The sequence below is a fragment of the Schistocerca cancellata genome, chromosome 2, assembly GCF_023864275.1.
Source record: "Schistocerca cancellata isolate TAMUIC-IGC-003103 chromosome 2, iqSchCanc2.1, whole genome shotgun sequence".
NCBI classification, from domain to species: domain Eukaryota; kingdom Metazoa; phylum Arthropoda; class Insecta; order Orthoptera; family Acrididae; genus Schistocerca; species Schistocerca cancellata.
Genome location: NC_064627.1, coordinates 1088475812 through 1088500619, shown reverse-complemented (window position 1 = coordinate 1088500619; position 24808 = coordinate 1088475812). Strand labels below are relative to the sequence as shown.

Sequence of the window (24808 nt, the reverse complement as noted above, 5' to 3'; positions counted from 1 at the left end):
CTTAATTTTTATTACGACAACCCACCATTGTGGTTTGACGTTTAATGTGGGTAATCTCCCCAAAGCCAGGACTCCGTAATTGTAAAAACCTGTTTCAAAATGTCATATGTATAAACACATCATTAAGTGATAGGTAATATCTCCAGTTTAACAATATAAAGAACAATATTTTTGTTTTCTTACCGTATAGGGTTCAACTAGTACTGTTGTTTCAAGGGCCAATTTTTGTTCTGTTTCAATATTGTAACCAATGTAACACAGCTTCTCCTTCATTATCCTCACGGTCTCAAAATCGGCAGAATGGTTGAAGGCATATCCACGCAGTAGCAACAGCTGAACAAAAAGACAAAAGACATTTACTTTACATACAGCAGCTCAAGAAAGCAATTACTTAAGCAAGTCTCAAAATCAAATAACAAAAATTTAGAGAAAGAAGTTACCTTTATCAAGTATCTAGTGATATCTCTTCCTGCAATGTCTAATCTTCTTGTAAGATGTGGTAGGGCAAACTCTTCATAAACTGGACAAATATGTGTTACACCATCACCAGAATCCACCACAACACCACTTAGCAGCCCTTGTGCATACAATGTGAGTACAGCTTGTATGGCTATGTATGCTCCAGCAAACTGATATTTCTCAAACATTACCTGAAAATTGAAACCTATTTCATAAAACATTTTTTCCATGTTAAATTCAGCAATATGCAATCTTATTTCCATAAAAAGTGAGAAAAATTATGGGAAATTCTAAAATCTCTGAATGCAAGTTATATGTATACAATCCTTACAAACCTTTAAATTACCGTATTTACTCAAATCTAAGCCGCACTCAAATCTAAGCCACACCTAAAAACTGAGACTCGAAATCAAGGAAAAAAATTTTCCCAAATCTAAGCTATGATTGTGAGCATCTTTTTGTTGTCCCTATCGCAACTCAGCATCTCCGCTATATGCTGAGTAGCAAATTTCCTTCTCTAATATTATTACATTCCGTCCTGGATTATCCATTGTTTGATTTAAAGATGAGACTGTTCGAAAGGCTGGAAAAGTTACGAAAACTATGTTTCAACAAGTGCAGTGCCTCATATATCATTTTTAAATAAAGATAAAACAACCACAGGAGAATAATAAACAAAGATAACTAGTTTTGATGACAAATTGAAGAAAATGTGGCCTCATTTGGCAAAGAAGAATGTGCTGTTTCACCACCACCACTACATCTACATCCACATTCCGCAAGCCACCTGACAGTGTGTGGCGGAGGGTACCTTGAGTACCTCTATCAATTCTCCCTTCTATTCCAGTCTCGTATTGTTCGTGGAAAGAAGGATTGTCGGTATGCCTCTGTGTGGGCTCTAATCTCTCTGATTTTATCCTCATGGTCTCTTTGCGAGATATACGTAGGAGGGAATAATATACTGCTTGACTCCTAGGTGAAGGTACGTTCCCGAAACTTCAACAAAAGCCCGTAACGAGCTACTGAGCTTCTCTCCTGCAAAGTCTTCCACTGGAGTTTATTATCATCTACATAACGCTTTCGCGATTACCAAATGATCCTGTAACGAAGCGCGCTGCTCTCTGTTGGATCTTCTCTATCTCTTCTATCAACCCTATCTGGTACGGATCCCACACTGGTGAGCAATATTCAAGCAGTAGGCAAACAAGTGTACTGTAACCTACTTCCTTTGTTTTTGGATTGCATTTCCTTAGGATTCTTCCAATGAATCTCAGTCTGGCATCTGCTTTACTGACGATCAACTTTATATGATCATTCCATTTTAAATCACTCCTAGTGCCTAATCCCAGATAATTTATGGAATTAACTGCTTCCAGGTGCTGTCCTGCTATATTGTAGTTAAATGATAAATGATCTTTCTTTCTATGTATTCACAGCACATTACACTTGTCTACATGGAGATTCAATTGCCATTCCCTGCACCATGCGTCAATTCATTGCAGAAAGCCTCAGTGAACTTCAGATGTTATCCACAAGGTCATTTATATATAATTGCGAATAGCAACAGTCCTACGACACTCCCCTGTGGCACACCTGAAATCACTCTTACTTCGGAAGACTTCTCTCCATTGAGAATGACATGCTGCGTTCTGTTATCTAGGAACTCTTCAATTCAATCACACAATTGGTCTGATAGTCCAAATGCTCTTACTTTGTTCATTAAATGACTGTGGGGAACTGTATCGAATGCCTTGCTGAAGTCAAGAAACACGGCATCTACCTGGGAATCCGTGTCTCTGGACCTCTGAGTCTCGTGGACGAATAGCGCGAGCTGGGTTTCACACGATTGTCTTTTTTGAAACCCATGCTGATTCCTACAGAGTAGATTTCTAGTCTCCAGAAAAGTCATTATACTCGAACATAATATGTGTTCCAAAATTCTACAACTGATAGACTTTAGAGATGATGATGATGATGTTTGGTTTGTGGGGCACTCAACTGCGTGGTTATCAGCGCCCGTACAATTACCCAGTCTTTGCTCAATCCAATTTCGCCACTTTCCTGGATGATGATGAAATGATGAGGACAACACAAACACCCAGTCATCTCGAGGCAGGTGAAAATCCCTGACCCCGCCGGGAATCGAACCCGGGACCCCATGCTCGGGAAGCGAGAACGCTACTGCGAGACCACGAGCGGCGGACACTTTAGAGATATAGATAGGTCTATAGTTCTGCACATCTGTTCGACATCCCTTCTTGAAAACGGGGATGACCTGTGCCCTTTTCCAATCCTTTGGAACACTACGCTCTTCTAGAGACCTATGGTACACCGCTGCAAGAAGGGGGGCAAGTTCCTTCGCGTACTCTGTGTAAAATCGTACTGGTATCCCATCAGGTCCAGCGGCCTTTCCTCTTTTGAGCAATTTTAATTGTTTCTCTATCCTCTGTCGTCTATTTCGATATCTACCATTTTGTCATCTGTGCGACAATCTAGAGAGGGAACTACAGTGCAGTCTTCCTCTGTGAAACAGCTTTGGAAAAGGACATTTAGTATTTCGGCCTTTAGTCTGTCATCCTCTGTTTCAGTACCATTTTGGTAACAGAGTGTCTGGACATTGTTTTGATCCACCTACCGCTTTGACATAAGACCAAAATTTCTTATGATTTTCTGCTTAGTCAGTACATAGAACTTTACTTTCGAATTCATTGAACGCCTCTTGCATAGCCCTCCTCACATCAAATTTCACTTCGCGTAATTTTTGTTTGTCTGCAGGGCTTTGGCTATGTTTCTGTTTGCTGTGAAGTTCCCTTTGCTTCCACAGCAGTTTTCTAATGACGTTCTTGTCCACTGATCCTCAACACTATCTGTACTTGAGACAAAACTTTTGTGTTGAGCTGTCAAGTACTCTGAAATCTTGCTTTTTGTCACTTTTGCTAAACACAAAAATCTTCCTGCCTTTTTTATATTTCTATTTACAGCTGAAATCATCAATGCAGTAACCGCTTTATGATCGCTAAGTCCATGTTCTGTGTTAACTGTTTTAAATAGTTCGGGTCTGTTTGTCACCAGAAGGTCTAATACATTATCGCCACGAGTCTGTTCTCTGTTTAACTGCTCAAGGTAGTTTTCAGATAATGCACTTAAAAAGATTTCACTAGATTCTTTGTCCCTGCCACACGTTATAAACATTTGAGTCTCCCAGTCTATATCCGGCAAATTAATAAAACCTCCACCCAGAACTATAACATGGTCAGGAAATCTATTCTAAATATTTTCCAAATTTTCCTTCAGGTGCTCTGCCACAACAGCTGCTGAGCCAGGGGGCCTATAGAGACATCCAATTACCATGTTTGAGCCTGTTTTAACCGTGACCTTCACCCAAATTATTTCACATTTCAGATCTCCGTCAATTTCCTTAGATAGTATTGTACTTTTTATTGCTATAAACATGCCTCTCGCTTCACTGTCCAGCCTGTCTCTGTGGTACACATTCCAACATGAGTTTAGAATTTCTATGTGGCAACATATAGCTTTAGAGTTGTCACCACAAAACTGCATGAGTTGCGTTACAAATTGCTGCCTGTGCTGTCTCCTTGATATTTTCGTATGAAGTATTCACTTCCAGGTGAAGAGTCTGCTCAAATGAGGTAGCATTAAATCAGGTGCTTATTTTGATGAGCCTGACTTGTTTGTCAGTTGCAAACACTTCATCCACAAGAAGTGTTGAAGACCTGTCATTCAGGTATTCACTAACAAACCTTATTTCTTTACAGAACTGAACTTCCACGTACAAGAAAGCTTTAAATGACTGATAACTTCACAAATGAGTCTTAGATATTTGATGTTAAGCATGAAAGCAAGAGAACATTTAGGAAAGGTTAGAAATTATGTGAAAAAGTTGTTGGAAGATGTTTAGTGTTCTCATTCTGAAATACCGAATGCATATAGTCAGGTAATTTGTGCATAGGGAGCTGTGATGCCAAAACATATACACTATTTCTAACTGTAATACTTGCTTAAGCTTTAACGTAAGATTATGCATCTTAATGTGTAGATCATGGCAGTATTTTAAATGTTTAAATGCTGTCAATAATTACATGAAATACTGAAGAACAAATTTTTGGAAGCCTTAGGCAGGCAACCTGCAACTGGGATGTGTAACGATAAACTGATTTATTAGTTTAGTAATAATGATGTGCAAGGTTTGATTGGAAACTTTTAAGAATGGATCTGCTACTGCTTACTGGTTTGGTGGGCAGGTACACGGAGGATGGGGAGTGAGTCATTGCCTTGTCCTCGAATGTCCTCTGACAGGAAATGGCATTTCCTTTATTGAGTTCATTGTGGCAGCTGGTTCAGTGCAGGTCTGTTAGGGTTTGTTGCCATATTCTGTCTGCATGAAAATAGACGTAAAAACAGAGCAATGAGTTTGTGTGAAATTTTGTTTTAAAACCAGGAAATCAGCTTCCGAGATTTACGAACTATTCTATTAAAAACAGCTTTTGGAGATAACTGTATGAGTCAGTCAAATTGTTTTTGTCTGGTTGAACAGATTTAAAAATGGCCACAAATCATTTGAAGGTGAACCACAGTCCGGCTGTACTTCCACCTCAAAAACGAATTAAAATGTTGTGAAAATTCACGACTTAGTGGGCTCCGATCGTAAACTTACAATTAGGGAGATGGCTGATGAACTTAAATTAAGTTTCTATGCAGTTCAGTCAATTTTAACTGAAGATCACAATATGCATCGAGTGCCCGCAAAATTCATTCCAGAAGTGTTATCAAGTAGACAGTACCAACGTGAAGTGTGCCAAGAACTGATTAATCGGCCTAACAATGACCCAGATTTGTTAAATAGGGTAATTACAGATGATGAATTGTGGATATATGGATATGATTCTGAAACCAAAGTGCAGTCTTTGCAGTGGAAAACTCCAGGTTCACCACGACCGAAAAAAGCACAGCAAAGTTGGTCGAAGGTGAAGACAATGTTGGTGATTCTTTTCAATTTTACCGGTATTGTGTATCATGAATTTACCCCAGAGGACAGACAATTAACAAGGAATACTACAAATGTGTCCTTGAGCGTTTGTGCAAAATGGTGCGGAAGGCCTGCATTGTGGAAATTCAGGAGTTGGGTGCTACATCACGACAATGCTCTGGCTCATCATGCCTTCTCCATCGTTGAATTTTTGACCAAATTCAAAATTCCTGTGCTTCGACAACCGCCATATTTCCCCGATTTGGCCCCTGTGGACTTCAACCTGTTTCCTATGGAATCAGTGTGTTCAGTCAGAAGGAGACTATTTTGGAGGAGATGCATCACAGTAGGATGTAAGTACCACCATTTTACAATTACAAGCCCATTCTTAAAACTTTCCAATCACATCTCATATTTACTGCAGTTTGTAAAGTTTCTTATACGCCGGGCTCTGAGTATCAGATTGCTGTATTATGCTGAGACGGAGAACAGAATAAATTTTCTTTTAATGCTTGTTTCCTTTACTAAGACCACTCATAAGGTCTTGCATATTATCCAAAACTGCAAGAGGACTGATAGTGTAGATTCCTTGGAGCTCCTGCTTGTCACAAATTGTAAAATTCACTGACTTTCAATGATTTACTCCCTGCTACACAAGTTTATCTCCTGAACAATTAATTTTCACAATTCATCCATGAAAAATTATGAAAAAACTGGTTTTGAGTAGATTTTTCCCCTGGTTCGTTAATGTCCAGTAACACTGTGTGGCGACCAAGATGTACCAGTGACAGCATAATAAGTAAGTGTTCCATCTTCTGAACTACTGTTGTTTCCTGGTACCCTTCCATAAGAAATATTAAATTATTCTCTTGGAGACATGCAATCAAGCATGAAGTTCATCACTTTCTCTGGCATTCAATGTCCAAAAAATGGAGTGGTTCAATTTACCTTCAACTAGCCTGTCCGAAATGAAATATTTTGTATAGGATCTCAAAAACTTTAAAGACAAAGCCAAAACTTTCACAAACATAAAACCAATACTGCCTAATGTATAATACCATCATCCAAGTCACCACAAGATAATGTAGTCAATTTTTCTGCTCTGGTGATGGAAAGAGACAGAAGGCTTAAACCAGAGGCTCAGATGATTCTGCGGAGATCTGGGGTGCAAATTTCTCGACCTCCGCTAACGGGTGGAGAAATGTAGGGTTCCCCTGAATAGGTCAGGCGTGCACTACACGCAGGAAGCGGCTACAAGGGTAGCGGAGTAAGTGTGGAGTGCACATGTGGGGTTTTTAGGTTAGAGAATTCCCTCCCTAGGCCCGACAAGACGCCTCCTGAGACGCAGCAAGGTAGGAGTAGGCAAAATGCAACAGGGAATAACAATATTAATCTGCTAATAGTAAACTGCAGGTGTGTCTATAGAAAGGTCCCAGAACTGCTCTCATTAATAAATGGTCACAATGCCCACATAGTACTAGGGACAGAAAGTTGGCTGAAACCAGATGTGAACAGTAATGAAATTCTAAACTCAGATTGGAATGTATACTGCAGAGACAAGCTGGACATGAAGGGGGAAGCATATTTATAGTGATAAGAAGTGCAATGTATCGAAGGAAATTGACAGAAGTCGGAAATGTGAAATAATTTGGGTGAAGGTCACAGTAAAAGCAGGCTCAGACATGGTAATTGGATGTCTCTGTAGGCCCCCTGGCTCAGCAGCTGTTGTGGCTGAGCACCTGAAGGATAATTCGGAAAATATTTCGAATAGATTTCCCCACCAAGTTATAGTTTTGGGTGGAAATTTTAATTTGCCGGATATAGACTGGGAGACTCCAACGTTCATAACGGGTGGCAGGGTCAAAGAAACCAGTGAAATTTTTTAAAGTGCTTTATCTGAAAACTACCTTGAGCAGTTAAACAGAGAACCGACTCGTGGCGATAACATATTAGACCTTCTGGTGACAAACGGACCCGAACTATTTGAAACAGTTAATGCAGAACAGGGAATCAGTGATCATAAAGCGGTTACTGCATCGATGATTTCAGCCATAAATAGAAATATTAAAAAAGGTAGGAAGATTTATGTGTTTAGCAAAAGTGATAAGAAGCTGATTTCAGAGTACCTGATGACTCAACACAAAAGTTTGGTCTCAAGTACAGATAGTGTTGAGGATCAGTGGACAAAGTTCAAAACCATCGTACAATATGTGTTAGATGAGTATGTGCCCAGCAAGATCGTAAAAGATGGAAAAGAGCCACCGTGGTACAACAACTGAGTTAGAAAACTGCTGTGGAAGCAAAGAGAACTTCACAGCAAACAAACATCAACATAGCCAAAGCATTGCAGACAAACAAAAACTACGTGAAGCGAAATTTAATGTGGGGAGGGCTATGCGAGAGGCGTTCAATGAATTCGAAAGGAAAGTTCTATGTACTGACTAAGCAGAAAATCATAAGAAATTTTGGTCTTATGTCAAAGCGGTAGGTGGATCAAAACAAAATGTCCAGACACTCTGTTACCAAAATGGTACTGAAACAGAGGATGACAGACTAAAGGCCAAAATACTAAATGTCTTTTTCCAAAGCTCTTTCACAGAGGAAGACTGCACTGTAGTTCCTTCTCTAGATTGTCTCACAGATGACAAAATGGTAAATATCGAAATAGATGACAGAGGATAGAGAAACAATTAAAATCGCTCAAAAGAGGGAAGGCCGCTGGACCTGATGGGATACCAGTTTGATTTTACACAGAGTACGCGAAGGAACTTGCCCCCCTTCTTGCAGCGGTGTACCATAGGTCTCTAGAAGAGCGTAGTGTTCCTAAGGATTGGAAAAGGACACAGGTCATCCCCGTTTTCAAGAAGGGATGTCGAACAGATGTGCAGAACTATAGACCTATCTATATCTCTAAAGTCTATCAGTTGTAGAATTTTGGAACACATATTATGTTCGAGTATAATGACTTTTCTGGAGACTAGAAATCTACTCTGTAGGAATCAGCATGGGTTTCAAAAAAGACAATCGTGTGAAACCCAGCTCGCACTATTCGTCCACGAGACTCAGAGGGCCATAGACACGGATTCCCAGGTAGATGCCGTGTTTCTTGACTTCAGCAAGGCATTCGATACAGTTCCCCACAGTCGTTTAATGAACAAAGTAAGAGCATATGGATTATCAGACTAATTGTGTGATTGGATTGAAGAGTTCCTAGACAACAGAACGCAGCATGTCATTCTCAATGGAGAGAAGTCTTTCGAAGTAAGAGTGATTTCAGGTGTGCCGCAGGGGAGTGTCGTAGGACCGTTGCTATTCACAATATACATAAATGACCTTGTGGATGACATCGGAAGTTCACTGAGGCTTTTTGCGGATGATGCTGTGGTATATCAAGAGGCTGTAACAATGGAAAATTGTACAGAAATGCAGGAGGATCTGCAATGAACTGACGCATGGTGCAGGGAATGGCAATTGAATCTCAATGTAGACAAGTGTAATGTGCCGCGAATACATAGAAAGACAGATCCTTTATCATTTAGCTACAATATAGCGGGACAGCAACTGGAAGCAGTTAATTCCATAAATTATCTGGTAGTAGGCATTAGGAGTGATTTAAAATGGAATGATCTCATAAAGTTGATCGTCAGTAAAGCAGATGTCAGACTGAGATTCATTGGAGGAATCCTAAGGAAATACAATCCGAAAACACAGGAAGTAGGTTACAGTACGCTTGTTCACCCACTGCTTGAATACTGCTCAGCAGTGTGGGATCCGTACCAGATAGGGTTGATAGAAGAGATAGAGAAGATCCAACAGAGAGCAGCGCGCTTTGTTACAGGATCATTTAGTAATCGCGAAAGCGTTACGGAGGTGATAGATAAACTCCAGTGGAAGACACTGCACAAGAGACGCTCAGTAGCTCAGTACGGGCTTTTGTTGAAGTTTCGAGAACGTACCTTCACCGAGGAGTCAAGCAGTATATTGCTCCCTCCTACGTATATCTCGCGAAGAGACCATGAGGATAAAATCAGAGAGATTAGAGCCCACACAGAGGCATACCAACAATTCTTCTTTCCACGAACAATATGAGACTGGAACAGAAGGGAGAACCGATAGAGGTACTCAAGGTACCATCCGCCACACACCGTCAGGTGGCTTGCATAGTATGGATGTAGATGTAGATGAAGCGCACAGTGTAACTTAATTTTCCCGACATCAATTATGTATTATCAGCTGAAAACAAAATTTGAACTGAATAAAATCTTCTCAGTTTTCAAGCCATGCCAATTGCTAAAGAGTTTGTTTTATTCAGACACTGAGGACACAAAGCATGAAATGTAATTGCAGACTATGTGCATGTGCACGTGATTAGTACGGTGTTGTGAACCAAGGACAAACCACTTGACTAATTTGTTGATCTATCTGCTACACAGAACATTTGCACATCTATGAAGTGGCCTAAAAGGTACATACACTCATATTCTACGAAACTGGTGACTTTACACATTTGCAATACAGTTGATTATGCACGTGTACAGTGTGCTGCATGGAATGGTTAATTCCGTTTGCCGTAAATCATACATGCATGAAAATTAACAAAAGTTAGCACACAATGATTGCACGCCTGCAGCACAGTTCATACATTTTATAAAATCTCCTGGATTGGTGCATATGCCCCTTAGTGTTTTTCCGTAAGTTTAATAACCACAAAACGCACACAGAACAGAAGCTTTAGTCGTAAGTAACATTTTTCTTCATATTTTAAATCAGTCTACCAATGCTGGGTAACTTTTCTTTTCAGCAGCTGTTGAAAACACGTGGTTTTGAGGCAAAGAACTCGTCAAGTCACGTTTGGAGTGCATTTTCATCTGGAAAGGAAGTTCCTTGAAGGTTGTTTGATAGAGATCAAAAAATGTGAAAAACTGAGTGCGCAAGATCAAGTGAAATGTGAGTGCAGAATGACTTCCCAATCTAACTCTTGAATATAATTTTTTGTCAGTCTAGAAGAATGCATCTGGGTTCATGGAGTAGCATCACTTCACACAGTCTTCCTGGTCAATGTTATTGGACTGTGTCTGCAACATGTGTCAGTTGTTGACAATAAATGTTACAGTTAGGAAAAACAATGCACAGCATACCAGATGCATTTCTTGTGGATGCACACAGGTCTTTGTACAGAAAGTTGCTGCTTTGTCTGGGCTCAATCGTTTCTTTGTTTTCCTTATGTTACCATAAAGACACCATTTCTCATCAGCAGCAATGATACAGGCTATAAATGGTCAGTGTTGTCCAGCAGTAATTGATGACAAGCAAACAGAGATACACATAGGGCAACCTGCTGGTTTCTGTGATTTTGGCTTAGAGCATTAGGTACCCATACACCCAATGTGTATGCAAATGTTGCATGATGGTGGAATGATCACAGTTCATCACATCTGCCAGTTCTCTAGTACAGTAATGTGGATCATTGTGGATTAATATGTAGTCTTCATCAAACCCCGAAGGTCTTCCTAAATGTGGAGAGTCACTAATGTCAAAACAATCCTCTTTAAAATCAGTAAACAATTTTCTTGCCATGCTCTGTCTGATGGTATTATCCCCATACATGGCAAAAATGTTTCCGGCTACCTCTGCTGCTATAATCTCTTTACTTAACTCAAACAGAACAATATGTCAGAAATGTTACGCTTTCTCCGCTTGGCACTATTTTCTAGCTTATACAGTTCCCCAGACCATCTCTAAATGACAAAATGACAATATGTTAACTCAAAGAACAACAGTGAACTACAAATAAAAAATGACAACACACAAACCCCCAACAACTGAAATACCAACATGGGAAAAAGTACAAACTTATACAAAACATATGGCTCCGAGTACATGTTTTTATCAATATGAACATCTACTTATAATATCCAGCTCCATTTATTAGTTGCCCTCGTGCATTATTGCTAATGGTGTGGTCAGCTCTTCTGCACTACAGAATTGCATGTATTGTATTGTATTTTATCTAAGTTCACAAAGGAACAAAAGCTTAGGTTGGGGGAACATAGGAGAGAAAACTTGTGACTTAGGGAAATGACTGGAAGCCTAAAAATTGATACTATCTGAATTGTTTGTTGTCCTTAAGAATACAAGTCCAATATCTTAACACTGCCCCATGTCATATGTCAAGGAAGAACGGTGTTAAGTCACCAGGTGAAAGAAGAAAGGGTAAGGAAGTTTATGAAAAAGTCATCAGGATACATCAAACATGAAAGCTAAATACATACTAAAAAGCAAATAGACCATTATTATTTAAGGACAAATAATCATTCAAAGCAATACCTCTATCATTTTTTCTCTGTTCTTGGTTGGGTTCATTGGAGGTTCAGTCAGAAGAATCTTGCATTCTTTTGGGTTTATGTTCATTTTCTCTTCACCAAATGTATAATCCCATACGTGGCACATATCTTCCCAGTTCCTGAAAACAAGAAAAATATTTTCACAATGCCATGAAACCACAAACTTTGCAGCCTTGCAGCTCTTCTTACGTAACTAGTTATTGGAAGCCTCAGTATTGACCAAGTAAAACAACATATTTCTTAGCTGTAGAAAGCATTATTTTCTCATATAAAATACTCTGAGTATTACAATTCTAATACAAAATACTGAAAGTTATAATTTGGATTTCAAAATATTGCCAATAACTTTAAAAATAATTTTTTTTATGTTTCTTTGTTTTTACGACAGCAGCAGTAGACATAACTGCTTGAAATCATTTGGGCACTACAGGCCAATCAAAGAATATATTGTCAGCTCTGCAAGTCTCAATTGCTGTCCTTTATCAAAGATGTTCAAAGTGAAGAGGTTTCTTTTAGACAACTTGTTTTTTCTGTAGAATAATTTCTATTATTGTAATGTGTAACCGATGGTGGGCAGGAATATTGTAATGTATAACCGATGGTGGGCAGGAATTACTAACTCATGCCTGCATTAAAAAGAAATCAGCATGTAGCCCTATTTATGAGTCAATTTATAAATCATTCCACACCATTATGGTTTATAGTGCAAATGAACATGAGACAAACTAATAACAAGTGCCATTTTTTGTTCACTTTGCTAAGTTTTCAGTCTCAAGACTTCTACACTGCTGTTATTTATCATCTTTAATTTTACTGAGTTATGCATTAACCCACAACCATATGCTGCTAAAAACAGAGCTGAACTATAAGGAGTGTAAATACATAGATGCATAGCAACACAAACATGGATGCTGGAAAGGAAAATTTGAAACTTATACGAAGAAACCCCATGAATCAGCACAAGATCATATTCTCTGTTGAATAAAAATAGTGATATTAGAAATAATACAGGAAATTTAAGATCTTACTTTATTTATTACTTTTGCAAATTTGATGTTTTCAATTTCTTGGGATTCACTTAAAATATTTCACTGATTTTACATTACCAATGAAAACTTTTATCTTAAGTTATGATAAAGCATGGTACTTACTACAGGGAATTCAACAACAATTTTGAAAGACAGATAGAAAATGAGAAAAGACCAATTATAATTAAAGTAATTAAAATAAATAAAAACAATATAAAAATTTTCTTTTCTACACAGATTACTAGCCAAGCAAGGTAAGTAAGTAAATAACTCTTAAGACTTGATAAAAACGGGAAGGATGCTGTTTGGATTGTAGCTGTTATGGGGAATCTTAAGTAATGTCTGAAACTCTCAGTTGGTAAAAGTGTAGTCTTTGAAAGATGACGACAACAACAACAACAACAACAATATAGTACATACACACTTTATACGTTCTATCCTGGTACCTCTCAGTAATATATATCCTAGGAGACATTTCTATAAAAAAAACCTTATGCGTTCCAGTCTGGCCCAAACTAAGTAATACTATTTCCACAACTCCATCCCTTAACTCAAAACTACTGACCTCTAAACCTGCACAATATGTCACTTGTGTCATTCCTGCTACCAACCCATCACTTGCCATTTGCCATATGGTCACATGTGAGGGTGATCTGTGTGCAAAGCTCACTCCACGCATCCATAAAATACATCCTGTGGTATCAGTCAATGACTCCATTTGATTAAAATGACAAGGTTTGTCAGATCAAACCATTGGTGGCACTCATTCTCGTGTGCTTGCACCGAGAGTGTTGTTCTATGCAACGGACATCCCCTACCACCAAACAGATTCGAGTCGAGATGGTGTACAACTGCAGTCTCCAGGACTGCATATAGCCATGTCAACACCTGACATGCCACGCTGCACAGCTTCATGCTGCACACAAATGCATAGTGCAGAACAACACAGAACAGTGCACACCAGGGCAGAATCATGCAGAATTGAATAGAATGCTCCTAAGTGCACAGCAATGTTGCAGTGCGCCCACGTCATAAAAATAGAAAATGACTAATGCTGACCAAACATAGCCGCACACGAGTGAACCATTTCCTTGGATATAATGCCACTGTGTGGTACTTCTTCACTGTTGTGTAGCGCGGCACAGTTTGTGTACATGCCAGATGTGCCCGACTGTGGCGTACCTCTATCCACCGTTTTGAGCGGTACACCTAAGCGTGGTGCAGCCGGTGTGGATGCAGCTATAGAAGGTAAGTGCAGCAAGCTCCAGTGAATTCATGTGTATATGTGCTAAGTATTTATTTGCTACAACCTGACTACTTCTCCAAGGACTACTACTGTGCCCACGGGCTTGTTACAATTTGCTATATTGATTGATTTCTGCTTGCTGTTCGCCAATGATTACACACGGGGTTTGTTCCATATATTAGACTTGTTCTTTGTGTAACTGTTCTTGTGTTCAATGAGACATTTAGCATCTCTCTACATGTACAATTTTAATCCCATCACTGGTTTAGTCATACAGTCATATGCATGACCACCTGCAAAGTATCAAATGTCATCCACTGGAACTGCTGCACAGGTTTTTATGTGTCTGCTAAGCAGCTGTTGGTACACATTAATATCCAGCATTTTTATTATAGGGTACATAATTTTCAGTAAGACTCACATGTTCGCTAAATAAATATAAGCACTTGTTATGAGAAAACTAAATGAACTACTGTAATTTGTTGAATCATATTTATGCACATATAGCCACTTCTCTCAGATATTGCATACTTTCATTAGTATTTTCATTATTTTTTCAGTCTTTCAAAAATAAAGAACATTTCTCATGCAATTTCTTTCTTCCACATTACATTACTCAAAATTATGCATCTCACTTTGTTTTCTGGAAAACAGCAAATTTCTACTTTCTTCCCCTATTTTGTTTAGATTCACAATATGGACTTACCCTAAAATAACAATGAGTTGTGTAGCCTATTGTTAATCTATGACTAGTTAGTTTTTTTTTAAGCAATTCTGGGCCCTGGACTTCAGACAAATGTCTCATTGTATTATTCAGTCTTTTCAAAGTCTGAAGTTCGTGGGATAAAGTTAAGAAAAAAATGCTAAAGTGAAGCAAAGTATCAAAGTAAAATTACGACAGTTTGTGTCTCAATATGGTGAGAAAGTATTTTTGATTGATGGTAAAATACTGTACTTTAAACTGTGTGACATAAGATTAAATGTAGAGAAGACATTTAAACTTTTGTTCTCTGAATTATCAAAAATACCTAAATTTTCTAGTTTTTTATTGATCATATCAGTAAATAGTAACAAAACAACAGTGAACTTTTTCAGATTCTAATTTTATTTTTGTCACCATTTTACAAAAATGAGACTTGAGTACTGTCTGGACCTCCAGTGGTTTACCGACCAACAGTTCCCATTAGATCACTTTTTCTAAGTAATAAATCAAAATGTGTTAGAATTGAACATTAGGAAGGTAATTACATAGCTGATAAATGGAATTTAGCAAAAACATCTTTATTTTTATGCCAGCAGAGGGACACACTACAAAGTAAACATTTTCAATTTGATCTAGACTGAAGCTTTTTTGCATTACGTACTTCACATCTTGCCCAATTGCTGCAAAAGTGAGAAAATGAACACCTTTCTTTCCTAGTTGTACATCTTTTGGGACTCATTTATTCCTTTTATTGCTTTCTGACAGAACTTGCCTTGTAGCTCTGGGACTAACAAGCTTTGTATTCATGTGATTCATCAATCCCTAAGTAATGTTACTTCTAAACTTCAGAAGTGGAATCTTCCACACAGCTCACCACACATTCCATAAGCACTTACGAAAACTTTCTGGATCTTCTTCCCAGCCCATACGCAGATCAAAGTCTGTCAGCATGATTCATACCTCTCACATTACAACTGCAGTCTTTTATTAGAGAAGTGCAGTGAATGTTGATGTTAGTGCCACACTACTGTTTTCTGGTCATAAATACTACCTCTGTTCTATGGCAACTGAAAATCTGGCACACAGTCCTGTTGTCTTTCCACAAAAACACCACACAACCACAGAAGATGGCATCCTAAACCCAAAGTAACTTCTTTTTAGTCTCTTAAAAGGTGCCCTGCTAGGAAACTTCTTTTTGTTTATCTTCTTCATGCCACAAGCAAAAGTTTTCCGTACTTCTAGCCTGCGAGACCACCAGGCCTGACACTAGAAAGTTTTCACAGTGAGAAAGTACCACAGTCAGCACCCTTACAGGAACTCAACTGCTGGTCAGAATCTTACTGTACTATCAATAATTAGGTTAATGTTAAATAAAGGACGGTTTTCTTGACGGACAATGCTAGCACAACAAGAGCAGAGTCATAGTGGATTTATTTTGATTTGTTCAAGCTGGAACCTAATGTCATCCACTAAACATACATGAAAGTGGTCCTCTAGAATGAAGTAGCATGCCTGTGGGGTGCAATGATTATCTCTGGACACACTCTTACTCTATCATACCTATCCATACCCAAGTATAGTCGGCACAGCTCTAGAAAGATACCATCCTAATGCTTCCTTATATCCTCCTACAGGTATGACAGTCGACTACTGCTACAAGAACAATTCGGGTCAATCACAAAAGGGCTCATCTCATTAACAGCTCTCCAAAGACAAATGCGTAAATGATTTACTTGGCCAGCTCACTCTCTTAATCCAATCCAGAGATTATGTCTGCAATAAATTTAAGTTTGAAAACAGCTTTTGAAGAGAGACATTCAGTTGTTGGGAGAGTTAAAGATTTAACAACATTATATATTGATTAAATATTGCACTACATTCCTGCCAAAACCATTCTTCTACATTATCTCAACATGGTATTTAAATTTATGGACTAAGTACTTTCTCAAATATATTCAGAAAAACCGAAAACATGTTTTATATTTGTCTTACATACTATACACTGAGGTGACAAAAGTGTCATGGGATGCCAATATGTACTCAGATGATTCACATGAAAAGGTTTCCAATGTGAATACAGCCACATAACAGGAATTAACAGACTTTGAAAGAGGAATTGCAGTTTGGGCTAGACGCATGGGTCATACCATTTCGGAAGTTGTTAGGGAATTCAATATTCTGAGATCCACATAGTCAACAGCATGCCCAGGATACAAATTTTCACACATTACTTCTCGTTGCAGACAATACGGGCATCAATAGCCTTCACTTAATGACTGAGACCAATGGCATTTGTGTAGTGTTGTCAGTGCTAAAAGTCAAGTAACACTGCATGGAATAATCACAGAAATCAATGTCGGCCATACGACGAATGTATTTGTTAGGACAATGCGGCAAAATTTGGCATTAATGGGCTATGGCAGCAGACGACCAAAGCGAGTGCCTTTGCTAACAGCATGTCATCGCTTGTACTCTGGAGTCGTGACCATATTGGTTGGACCTTAGATGACTGGAAAACCATGGCCTGGTCAGGTGAGCTCCAATTTCAGTTGGTAAGAGCAGGTGGTAGGGTTCACGTGTGGTGCAGACCCCACAATGCCAGGGATCCAGGTTGTTGGTTGGATCATTAATATGACCAAACTACAAGGTCATCAGTTCTTTTTCCTCTAACAGACAGGTCTAATGACTGTAGATAAGTCACAGCATAATGCTTAAGACTACTGCGTAAAACCCAGGGGAAGAACCCCCACATCTATGAAAGGTCAAAGAACCCAAGACAAGGGACAAAACAAAGAAAGGGGGACAGAAGAACAAAGGCGGGCAAGGAGCCCCATGTAGGGTGCAGCCAGAAGCCCCTGATAGCAGTGTGGAATGAGAGGATATACAATCCCAGCCCCCACCAGTTACCAGTTACCCCACTCAGAAATTGTCTAGGAAAAACTAGCATCAGGAACAAGGCAAGATAAGTACCGAGAGACAAAAGATGAACAAGTTTAACAAACCACACAAGAGGGGGAAGAAGAGCAAAAGAATAGGTAGGGTGATGACCAGGCTGGAACACCAAACCCAGACAGCCACAGTCCAGTCAGGGCAGAGGAGGCAACAGAGTGTTCTGTTAACTTCTCAATGCGCCGATAAGGTTAAGTGGCCATCCCTTAAAGGGAGTGGTAAAAGCCCCCTTCATGAATAAAACATAAAACTAAGTCAGCTGGTGAGGCATCAGCTGCTAACACGAGGGAGATTAAGAGTCCGGCACAGGGCGGCTATTTTGGGACAGTCCAGCAAAATGTGGACCATCGTCAAACGAGAACCACAATGATGGGGAACAGTTTGTTAACAGCACAATGTGCACGCTGGTGGTGGCTCCATAATGGTGTGAGCTGTGTTTACACAGAATGGACTGGGTCCTCTGGTCCAACTGAACCTTCATTGACTGGAAATGGTTATGTTCAGCTCCTTGGACACCATTTGTAGCCATTCAATGATGGAATTTTTATGGAAGACAATGTGCCTTGTACTGGGCCACAATTGTTCGCAACTGATTTTAAGAAAATGCTGGACTATTCGAGTGAATGATTTGGCTGCCCAGATTTCCCAACACAAGTTCCATCAAATATTTACGGGACATAAGTGAGAGATCAATTCACGCACAAAATCCTGGACGGGCAACACTTACGCAATTATGGACCACTAAAGAGCCAGCAAGGCTCAATATTTCTGCAGGGGACTTTCAACAACTTGTTCCGTCCACACCACATTGAGTTGCTGCACTACATCGGGCAAAAGGATGTCCGATACAATATTAGGAGATATCCCCTGACTTTTGCCACCTCAGTGTATTTGTCATGCATTGTGGGCATTGTTATTATAATCAGAATCTGAATAGTTTATTGCCAACCAATTTCATCGGAATGTATGTACTGTCAAAATGTAGTTAAAATGTCTGACTTCTCTAAGAGGTGTTTACATACTTTGGTTGGTTTAGCTCCTAATAAAGTGTAAGAGAAATGGTTAGGGAACTAAAATATGAATACTCTGAAAAATGGTGATGACTTTTTCGTGAAATGATGGGTAAATTTAGAGAACCTCACTCTAAAGCCTTTGCGACCATTCTTCTGCCACTGTCATGTTCTAGCATATGGATCACGAGGATAAGATGAGAGAGATAAGGGCACATACAGAGCCATATAGGCTACCATTTTTTCCTTTCTCAATCTGCGATGTTTCCTCTGCCACATACAGTACAGTGATTGGTGAAGTATACATGTAGATGACCAGGTGGGATCATCATGATCTTACTCTATGTTTTCTTTAGACACTTCCATAAGACTCAAGTATTTGACATCCACTGCTGGATAAAGATGCCCTCTACATATTTCATGCCTTATGGTCTTCAACTATACGCATCTTCCATGAGGTTTTCTTTTGTACCTCTTCTTAGTTCTTGGTATCCACAGAAAAAAATTCCTTGGCTCATTAACCATCAAATTATTTGCATATGTGTTTTATCCTTTCCCATTTTCTTTTCATTACAGTCATAATTACATCTTCAACCCCATTTGTTCCCCGGACTATCTGCTGTCCTGCCTCTCCAACCAATTCCTAGCACCTATCTTACCACCGTTTGTTACGGTACCCTTAGTTTTTGAATTTTAGAAGCTCATGCAGCTTAATTATAACTGAAAACTGGTGATACATACTGACCGTAGAGTTTCCTTTGTAAACACACTGGAAATGTGGCTTAGAATACCACATTTATACATTCAAGTTATATATATTATTCTGTAAACCATTTCTGAATGACAATTGAGGAAAAACCTTCCTATTATTTGGTAACAAAGAAGTGCAACAATACAAAGAACAAAAGCTGACAAACCCTGTTTTTCAAACGCTATATTAACGTAACAACCACTCACAGAATGCTCCAGGTTCCAGCGGCATTACCCTATATGTTCTTTATTCTTGATGTTCTTGTACAACAAAAATCCCGAAGTTGAACAAGTAATACAGTTTAAAAACATACCTTACAATTCCATTTTCCATTGGATAATTTACTTCCAGCATGGATCGGAGTTTGCTCGCTTCATCTCCAACCATTAAGTCCTGTTCATTAAATAACATCAATTATTAGGCAAAATGAAGCAAATGTACAATACAGGAGAGAGAATACATGCTCTCAGTGATTACTAAGATGAAAAATACTTTAGTCAGAAAATATATGTTCAAACTACATGCACAGCACAGTTTTCTAAATTGATATACAGTATACAACCCCATCTCCAGAGCTATTCAGTAATACTGTACTACAAAAACTGGAATGCCCATGCAGAGTGTGTATAATAGCATACTTCATCTTACTTTCTACAATATAGATGTGATGTAGTTTTTACATATGTGACAATAGTACAGTTACTGACACATGCAGATGAAAAATCAAATATGGCAAAAAGCAACAAAAATCAAAATAAGGCATGTATTACTAACGAATAAAATTTCTTCATATTTCTGTCCGATAAAGTCTGAAATATAGCATCTACACATTTGATAAACACCCGCCCCCCACCCCATTATTTTCAGAACTGTTTGGACGTGTCTCATACCTTGCAAGCCTGTTAAAATATTACACGAATATGACTTTTTTTTTAGCTAAAATGATCTGCATTATGTATATGGTATACTGGTTTTCATCTGCAAAGACATAAAAGTGGGCAAAAGCCTACCTGCTAAGAAGCAACAGCATCTCATGTCAGTCAAACATAAGAACCCTCTTTCCCAATTACTCCACAATATAACAGAGTCAACATACTTTTGTTTTACAATGTCATTAAATTAATATTACAGTTTACATTTGCATGAGAAAAATTTACTGCCGAGTATTCCATTTCACACTTGACCTCCTCCATATCGCACAAAAATGTATCAGAATCTTTCGAATCTCAGATACACCGGGGTGATGAGATATCACCAATGGAATGAGTGGAGTAAAGTAAGTTACAGTATAGGAGTGATGAGAAATAAGGACTCAGAAAACGAAAAGTGGAATGTAAGGGCACAGAGCGTAATAACTTAAATGATCGAGACAGGGAAAAGGAAGGGAGGACCCAGAATGTCAATTTAGTGAGCAATAAATGTAACAAAATCTGAAAAACACTTTGTAACTTAGTGCTTTAATGTCTGTCTGAATGGAAATGAGCATATGGACAATTAGTCTATGAACACTTTAGGCACCAAGCGCACACAACTGTTGGTGACGAAAGGAGTGGAAATACGTAGCAACAGAATGAACACTATTTCAGTAAATTTTATTGACATGACAGTAAAAATTATGAGGAAAACAGATGTATCAACTCTGGATCACTGTACAGTTATTTCACACATTGAAACCAGAATGAGTTCTAAAAATCAATTCACACCACAGCATGAAATACTTGCATGTGCCATGTAATTGCTTCAAGTCAATATGCCCCACATTTGTCTTGATAGCACATGGAACAGCTGCTTCACTGTAATTTTGACACCATCTGTTCATTACAGGTACAAATCAAAGAGAGTCACATCTGCATTGTTATGTTAATATCATTTTTGACAAAAGCTGTTTGCATTGTTCTTATGGTAGTTTTGCTTGAAACAGCTTAAGTGTTTCAGAATATCTAACAAATCTGAGATTTATGGTTTGCAGGGGGGAGGGGGGGGGGGGGGGATGGGCAGGGGAGGTAGGTGGGACGTAATCTCCACTTTCTTCACCATCTTCTTCAGAATACTTTGAATGTGCTCTTTCATTGTGACTGCCTGTTTTCACAAAAGTACAGTCATGTCTCTTTTTGCTCAAGATAGCTCCAAGGAAGTAAATACTGACAAGGAGCTTAGCTCTATTTACGCCATTTGTGGCTACAATTACCAGAAAATTTTCATTCTGCTAATGGTTCAGGAAATAGGAAGTAATTCAGTAAAAACTGAAAAAAGGGCATGAAATATTTCAGTATTTCAAACAATGTCTGTGCTTGGAAACAAGCACCCCAATTCAAGTTGAAACCTAGACAAAGCTTTGTGTTTATATTTACATATCTGGTGCCGTAAATGGGTGACAAAGTTTACTTCCAATCATATATTTTCGGGCAAATACAATAGATGCCACAAGGAGTAGGAGCTGTAGTCAGGTAGATTCCAACTTCATCACACGAACAGTGGTTTTTTACATGTTCACCTTTGTTTTGTATCAGGCTAATCCAATGGAACCAGAAATGTAAGTATGGCAACTAAAAGTACTGTAAGATAACATCTACAATCTGACATTATTATACCGGGCGATCAAAAAGTCAGCATAAATTTGAAAACTGAATAAATCACGGAATAATGTAGATAGAGAGGTACAAATTGACACACATGCTTGGAATGATATGGGGGTTTTATTAGAACCAAAAAAATACAAAAGTTCAAAAAATGTCCGACAGATGGCACTTCATCTGATCAGAAAGCAATAATTAGCATAACAAAGTAAGACAAAGCAAAGATGATGTTCTTTACCAGAAATGCTCAATATGTCCACCATCATTCCTCAACAATAGCTGTAGTCTAGGACTAATGTTGTGAACAGCACTGTAAAGCATGTCCAGAGTTATGGTGGGGCATTGGCGTTGGACGTTGTCTTTCAGCATCCCTAGAGATGTCAGTCGATCACGATACACTTGCGACTTCAGGTAACCCCGAAGCCAATAATCGCACGGACTGAGGTGTGACGACCTGGGAGGCCAAGCATGATGAAAGTGGCAGCTGAGCACACAATCACCACCAAACGGCGCGCGCAAGAGATCTTTCACGCATCTAGCAATATGGGGTGGAGCGGCATCCTGCATTAACATCGTACGTTCCAGCAGGTGTTTATCATCCAGGCTGGGGATGATGCGATTCTGTAACATATCGGTGCACCTCTCACACGTCACGGTAGCAGTTACAAAACCAGAATCACGCATTTCCTCGAAGAAAAAAGGCCCGATAACGGTAGATGTGGTAAATCCAACCCATACCGTGACTTTCTCGTCGTGCAATGGAGTTTCCACGACAGTTCTAGGATTTTCGGTAGCCCAAATTCTGCAGTTGTGGGTGCTGACAGACCCTCAGAGTGTGAAATGAGCTTCGTAGGTCCACAATAAGTTACTCAACCAATTGTCATCTTCTGCCATCTTTTGAAACGCCCACATCGCAAATGCCCTCCACTTCCCTAAATCGCCAGGTAACAGTTCATGATGCCAGTGGATTTTGTATGGATAGCGTTGGAGGGTACGCCTAAGTGCCAACCAAACAGTAGTGTATGGAATGCCGGTGCGACGTGCGACTGCACGAGCGCTGACTTCCCCGTGCATAGACGAACCCGCTACAGTCTCCATTTCTTCCTGAACTGTCTCAGCTGCAATTGTCAATGGACCTTTACCCGTTCAAATCCCCTTCCTGAACTAGCACATTCCCCATTCTGATAATACAGTTTCACTAAAAGCGCGTCTTCAGGTAACGTCAACATGCTGCGAACTTTTTTTTTTAGTTCTAATAAAACCCCATGTCATTCCAAGCATGTGTGTCAATTTTTACATTATTCCGTGGTTTATTAAGTTTTAAAATTTATACTGACTTTTTGATCACTCGCTACATCAGAAAAGGGAAGCAGAGAAAAAAAAAAGTGGCAGCCAGAAACAGTAAATGACTCTTACAAAGGCAAATGTGATATTATAATTTATAGTTAAATTAATTGACTTGATATTCACCTATAAGTAATTTTGCACAACAAAGCACACGTCTACATTCCAACGGTATGAGGACAGTATTACATACTTACGGGTACATGAGCAAACTCCTATGCAGCAGTAAATAAAAAGATTACAAACTGTCATAAGAATTAAATGGGTGTAAATGAATGATTTAGTGTGTGCAGTACAAAAGACAAATTGCTGATATTGTGACCACAATATTAGAAATAAAGCAATATCTGTTTTCAGAAAATCTGTCAGCAACAGATCATAGCATGTAACATTAGACAAGATATAGATTGCACAAAAATCAAAATAAACCACAAAAAAATTATTTCTCAACAATCACTTATGAAATGTTTCTTGGTTTGGCTGATTTTCAATAAAAGAGTCATTCACAGATTACTTTCACTGAGAAATAATTACAACATGGGGCTGTGCAGTAATGGTAATTACAAATTTCACAGTTTCTACGATAGCATCCCTAAGTGACATCCAAATGTCCAAATCTTATTTGTGAAAGTGGACAACCTCATTTTAATAATTCACATTACTGCAAAGCAATGCTGAGCTGCAAACATACATCTTCAGACAACTGACAAGAAAATTTGATAGCTAATCAAGAAAAGCAGCAGGACTTACAATGTGACAAACGATTATTTTTTAAAAATGTGTATAGCCCTACATCAAAAATGCATAATAAAGATGTACAGAGACACAGTACTTCAAACTGGTGGCAAATATGAACAACGACTGTCAATGACAACTACAACCAATATTGATGATGTTAAAATTTACAATTAGGAAATTAAAGTTTACAATGAGTAAGGATACTTATGGTAAATATTTATATCTGTGGTTAATAACACTAAAACAATTGAAAGACATAAGTCTGAAAGCATCCTCCACTAAGAGACGAAGAAAAGCAGTAAATCAAGTGCAAGTTACAGCAGAAGTAATGAAGGAAGAGTGAAGGCTGGATAAGGGGTGAGGAGGGGATGGCAGAAAAGGTGATGAGAGGAAGAGACTTCCACTAAACATTTGAACTTTTTGCATTCTGCGCATCTGTCTTAACCATAGCTTGAGAGTAAATTTCTCCTTTTGATTAGATCTCAGGGTTTCTTTCTTTCTGTTATTTTTTGATGGATGCTAAGACCAAGTCAGTATTGTAACTTGATGATTGGGCATCAATTTCTGACAGTGTTAACTCCCCACGTAGCAGTCATGCATGCATGAGGTGTGCCTACTTGTATGAATGTGTGTGTAAATTTTTCTGAGAAAGGCTTTGGCCGAAAGCTCAATG

The 24808-nt window shown here is 38.8% G+C and overlaps 1 protein-coding gene across 3 annotated transcripts in view; it reads right to left on the bottom strand.

The window, feature by feature from the left end:
• The window catches only part of LOC126163097 (actin-related protein 2-B), an 81073-nt gene that overhangs the window by 50458 nt on the left and 5807 nt on the right, over positions 1–24808 (bottom strand). For 2 of the 3 annotated variants that reach the window (XM_049920013.1, XM_049920015.1), the window contains 4 exons: positions 19791–19870; positions 11774–11909; positions 441–650; positions 184–333 (listed from right to left, as the gene is read on the bottom strand). In XM_049920013.1, the coding sequence (XP_049775970.1) occupies positions 184–333; positions 441–650; positions 11774–11909; positions 19791–19870 (576 nt within the window). Of the gene's footprint in view, positions 1–183; positions 334–440; positions 651–11773; positions 11910–19790; positions 19871–23594; positions 23613–24808 lie in introns of all 3 variants that reach the window. The other variant, XM_049920014.1, reaches the window with a different exon arrangement.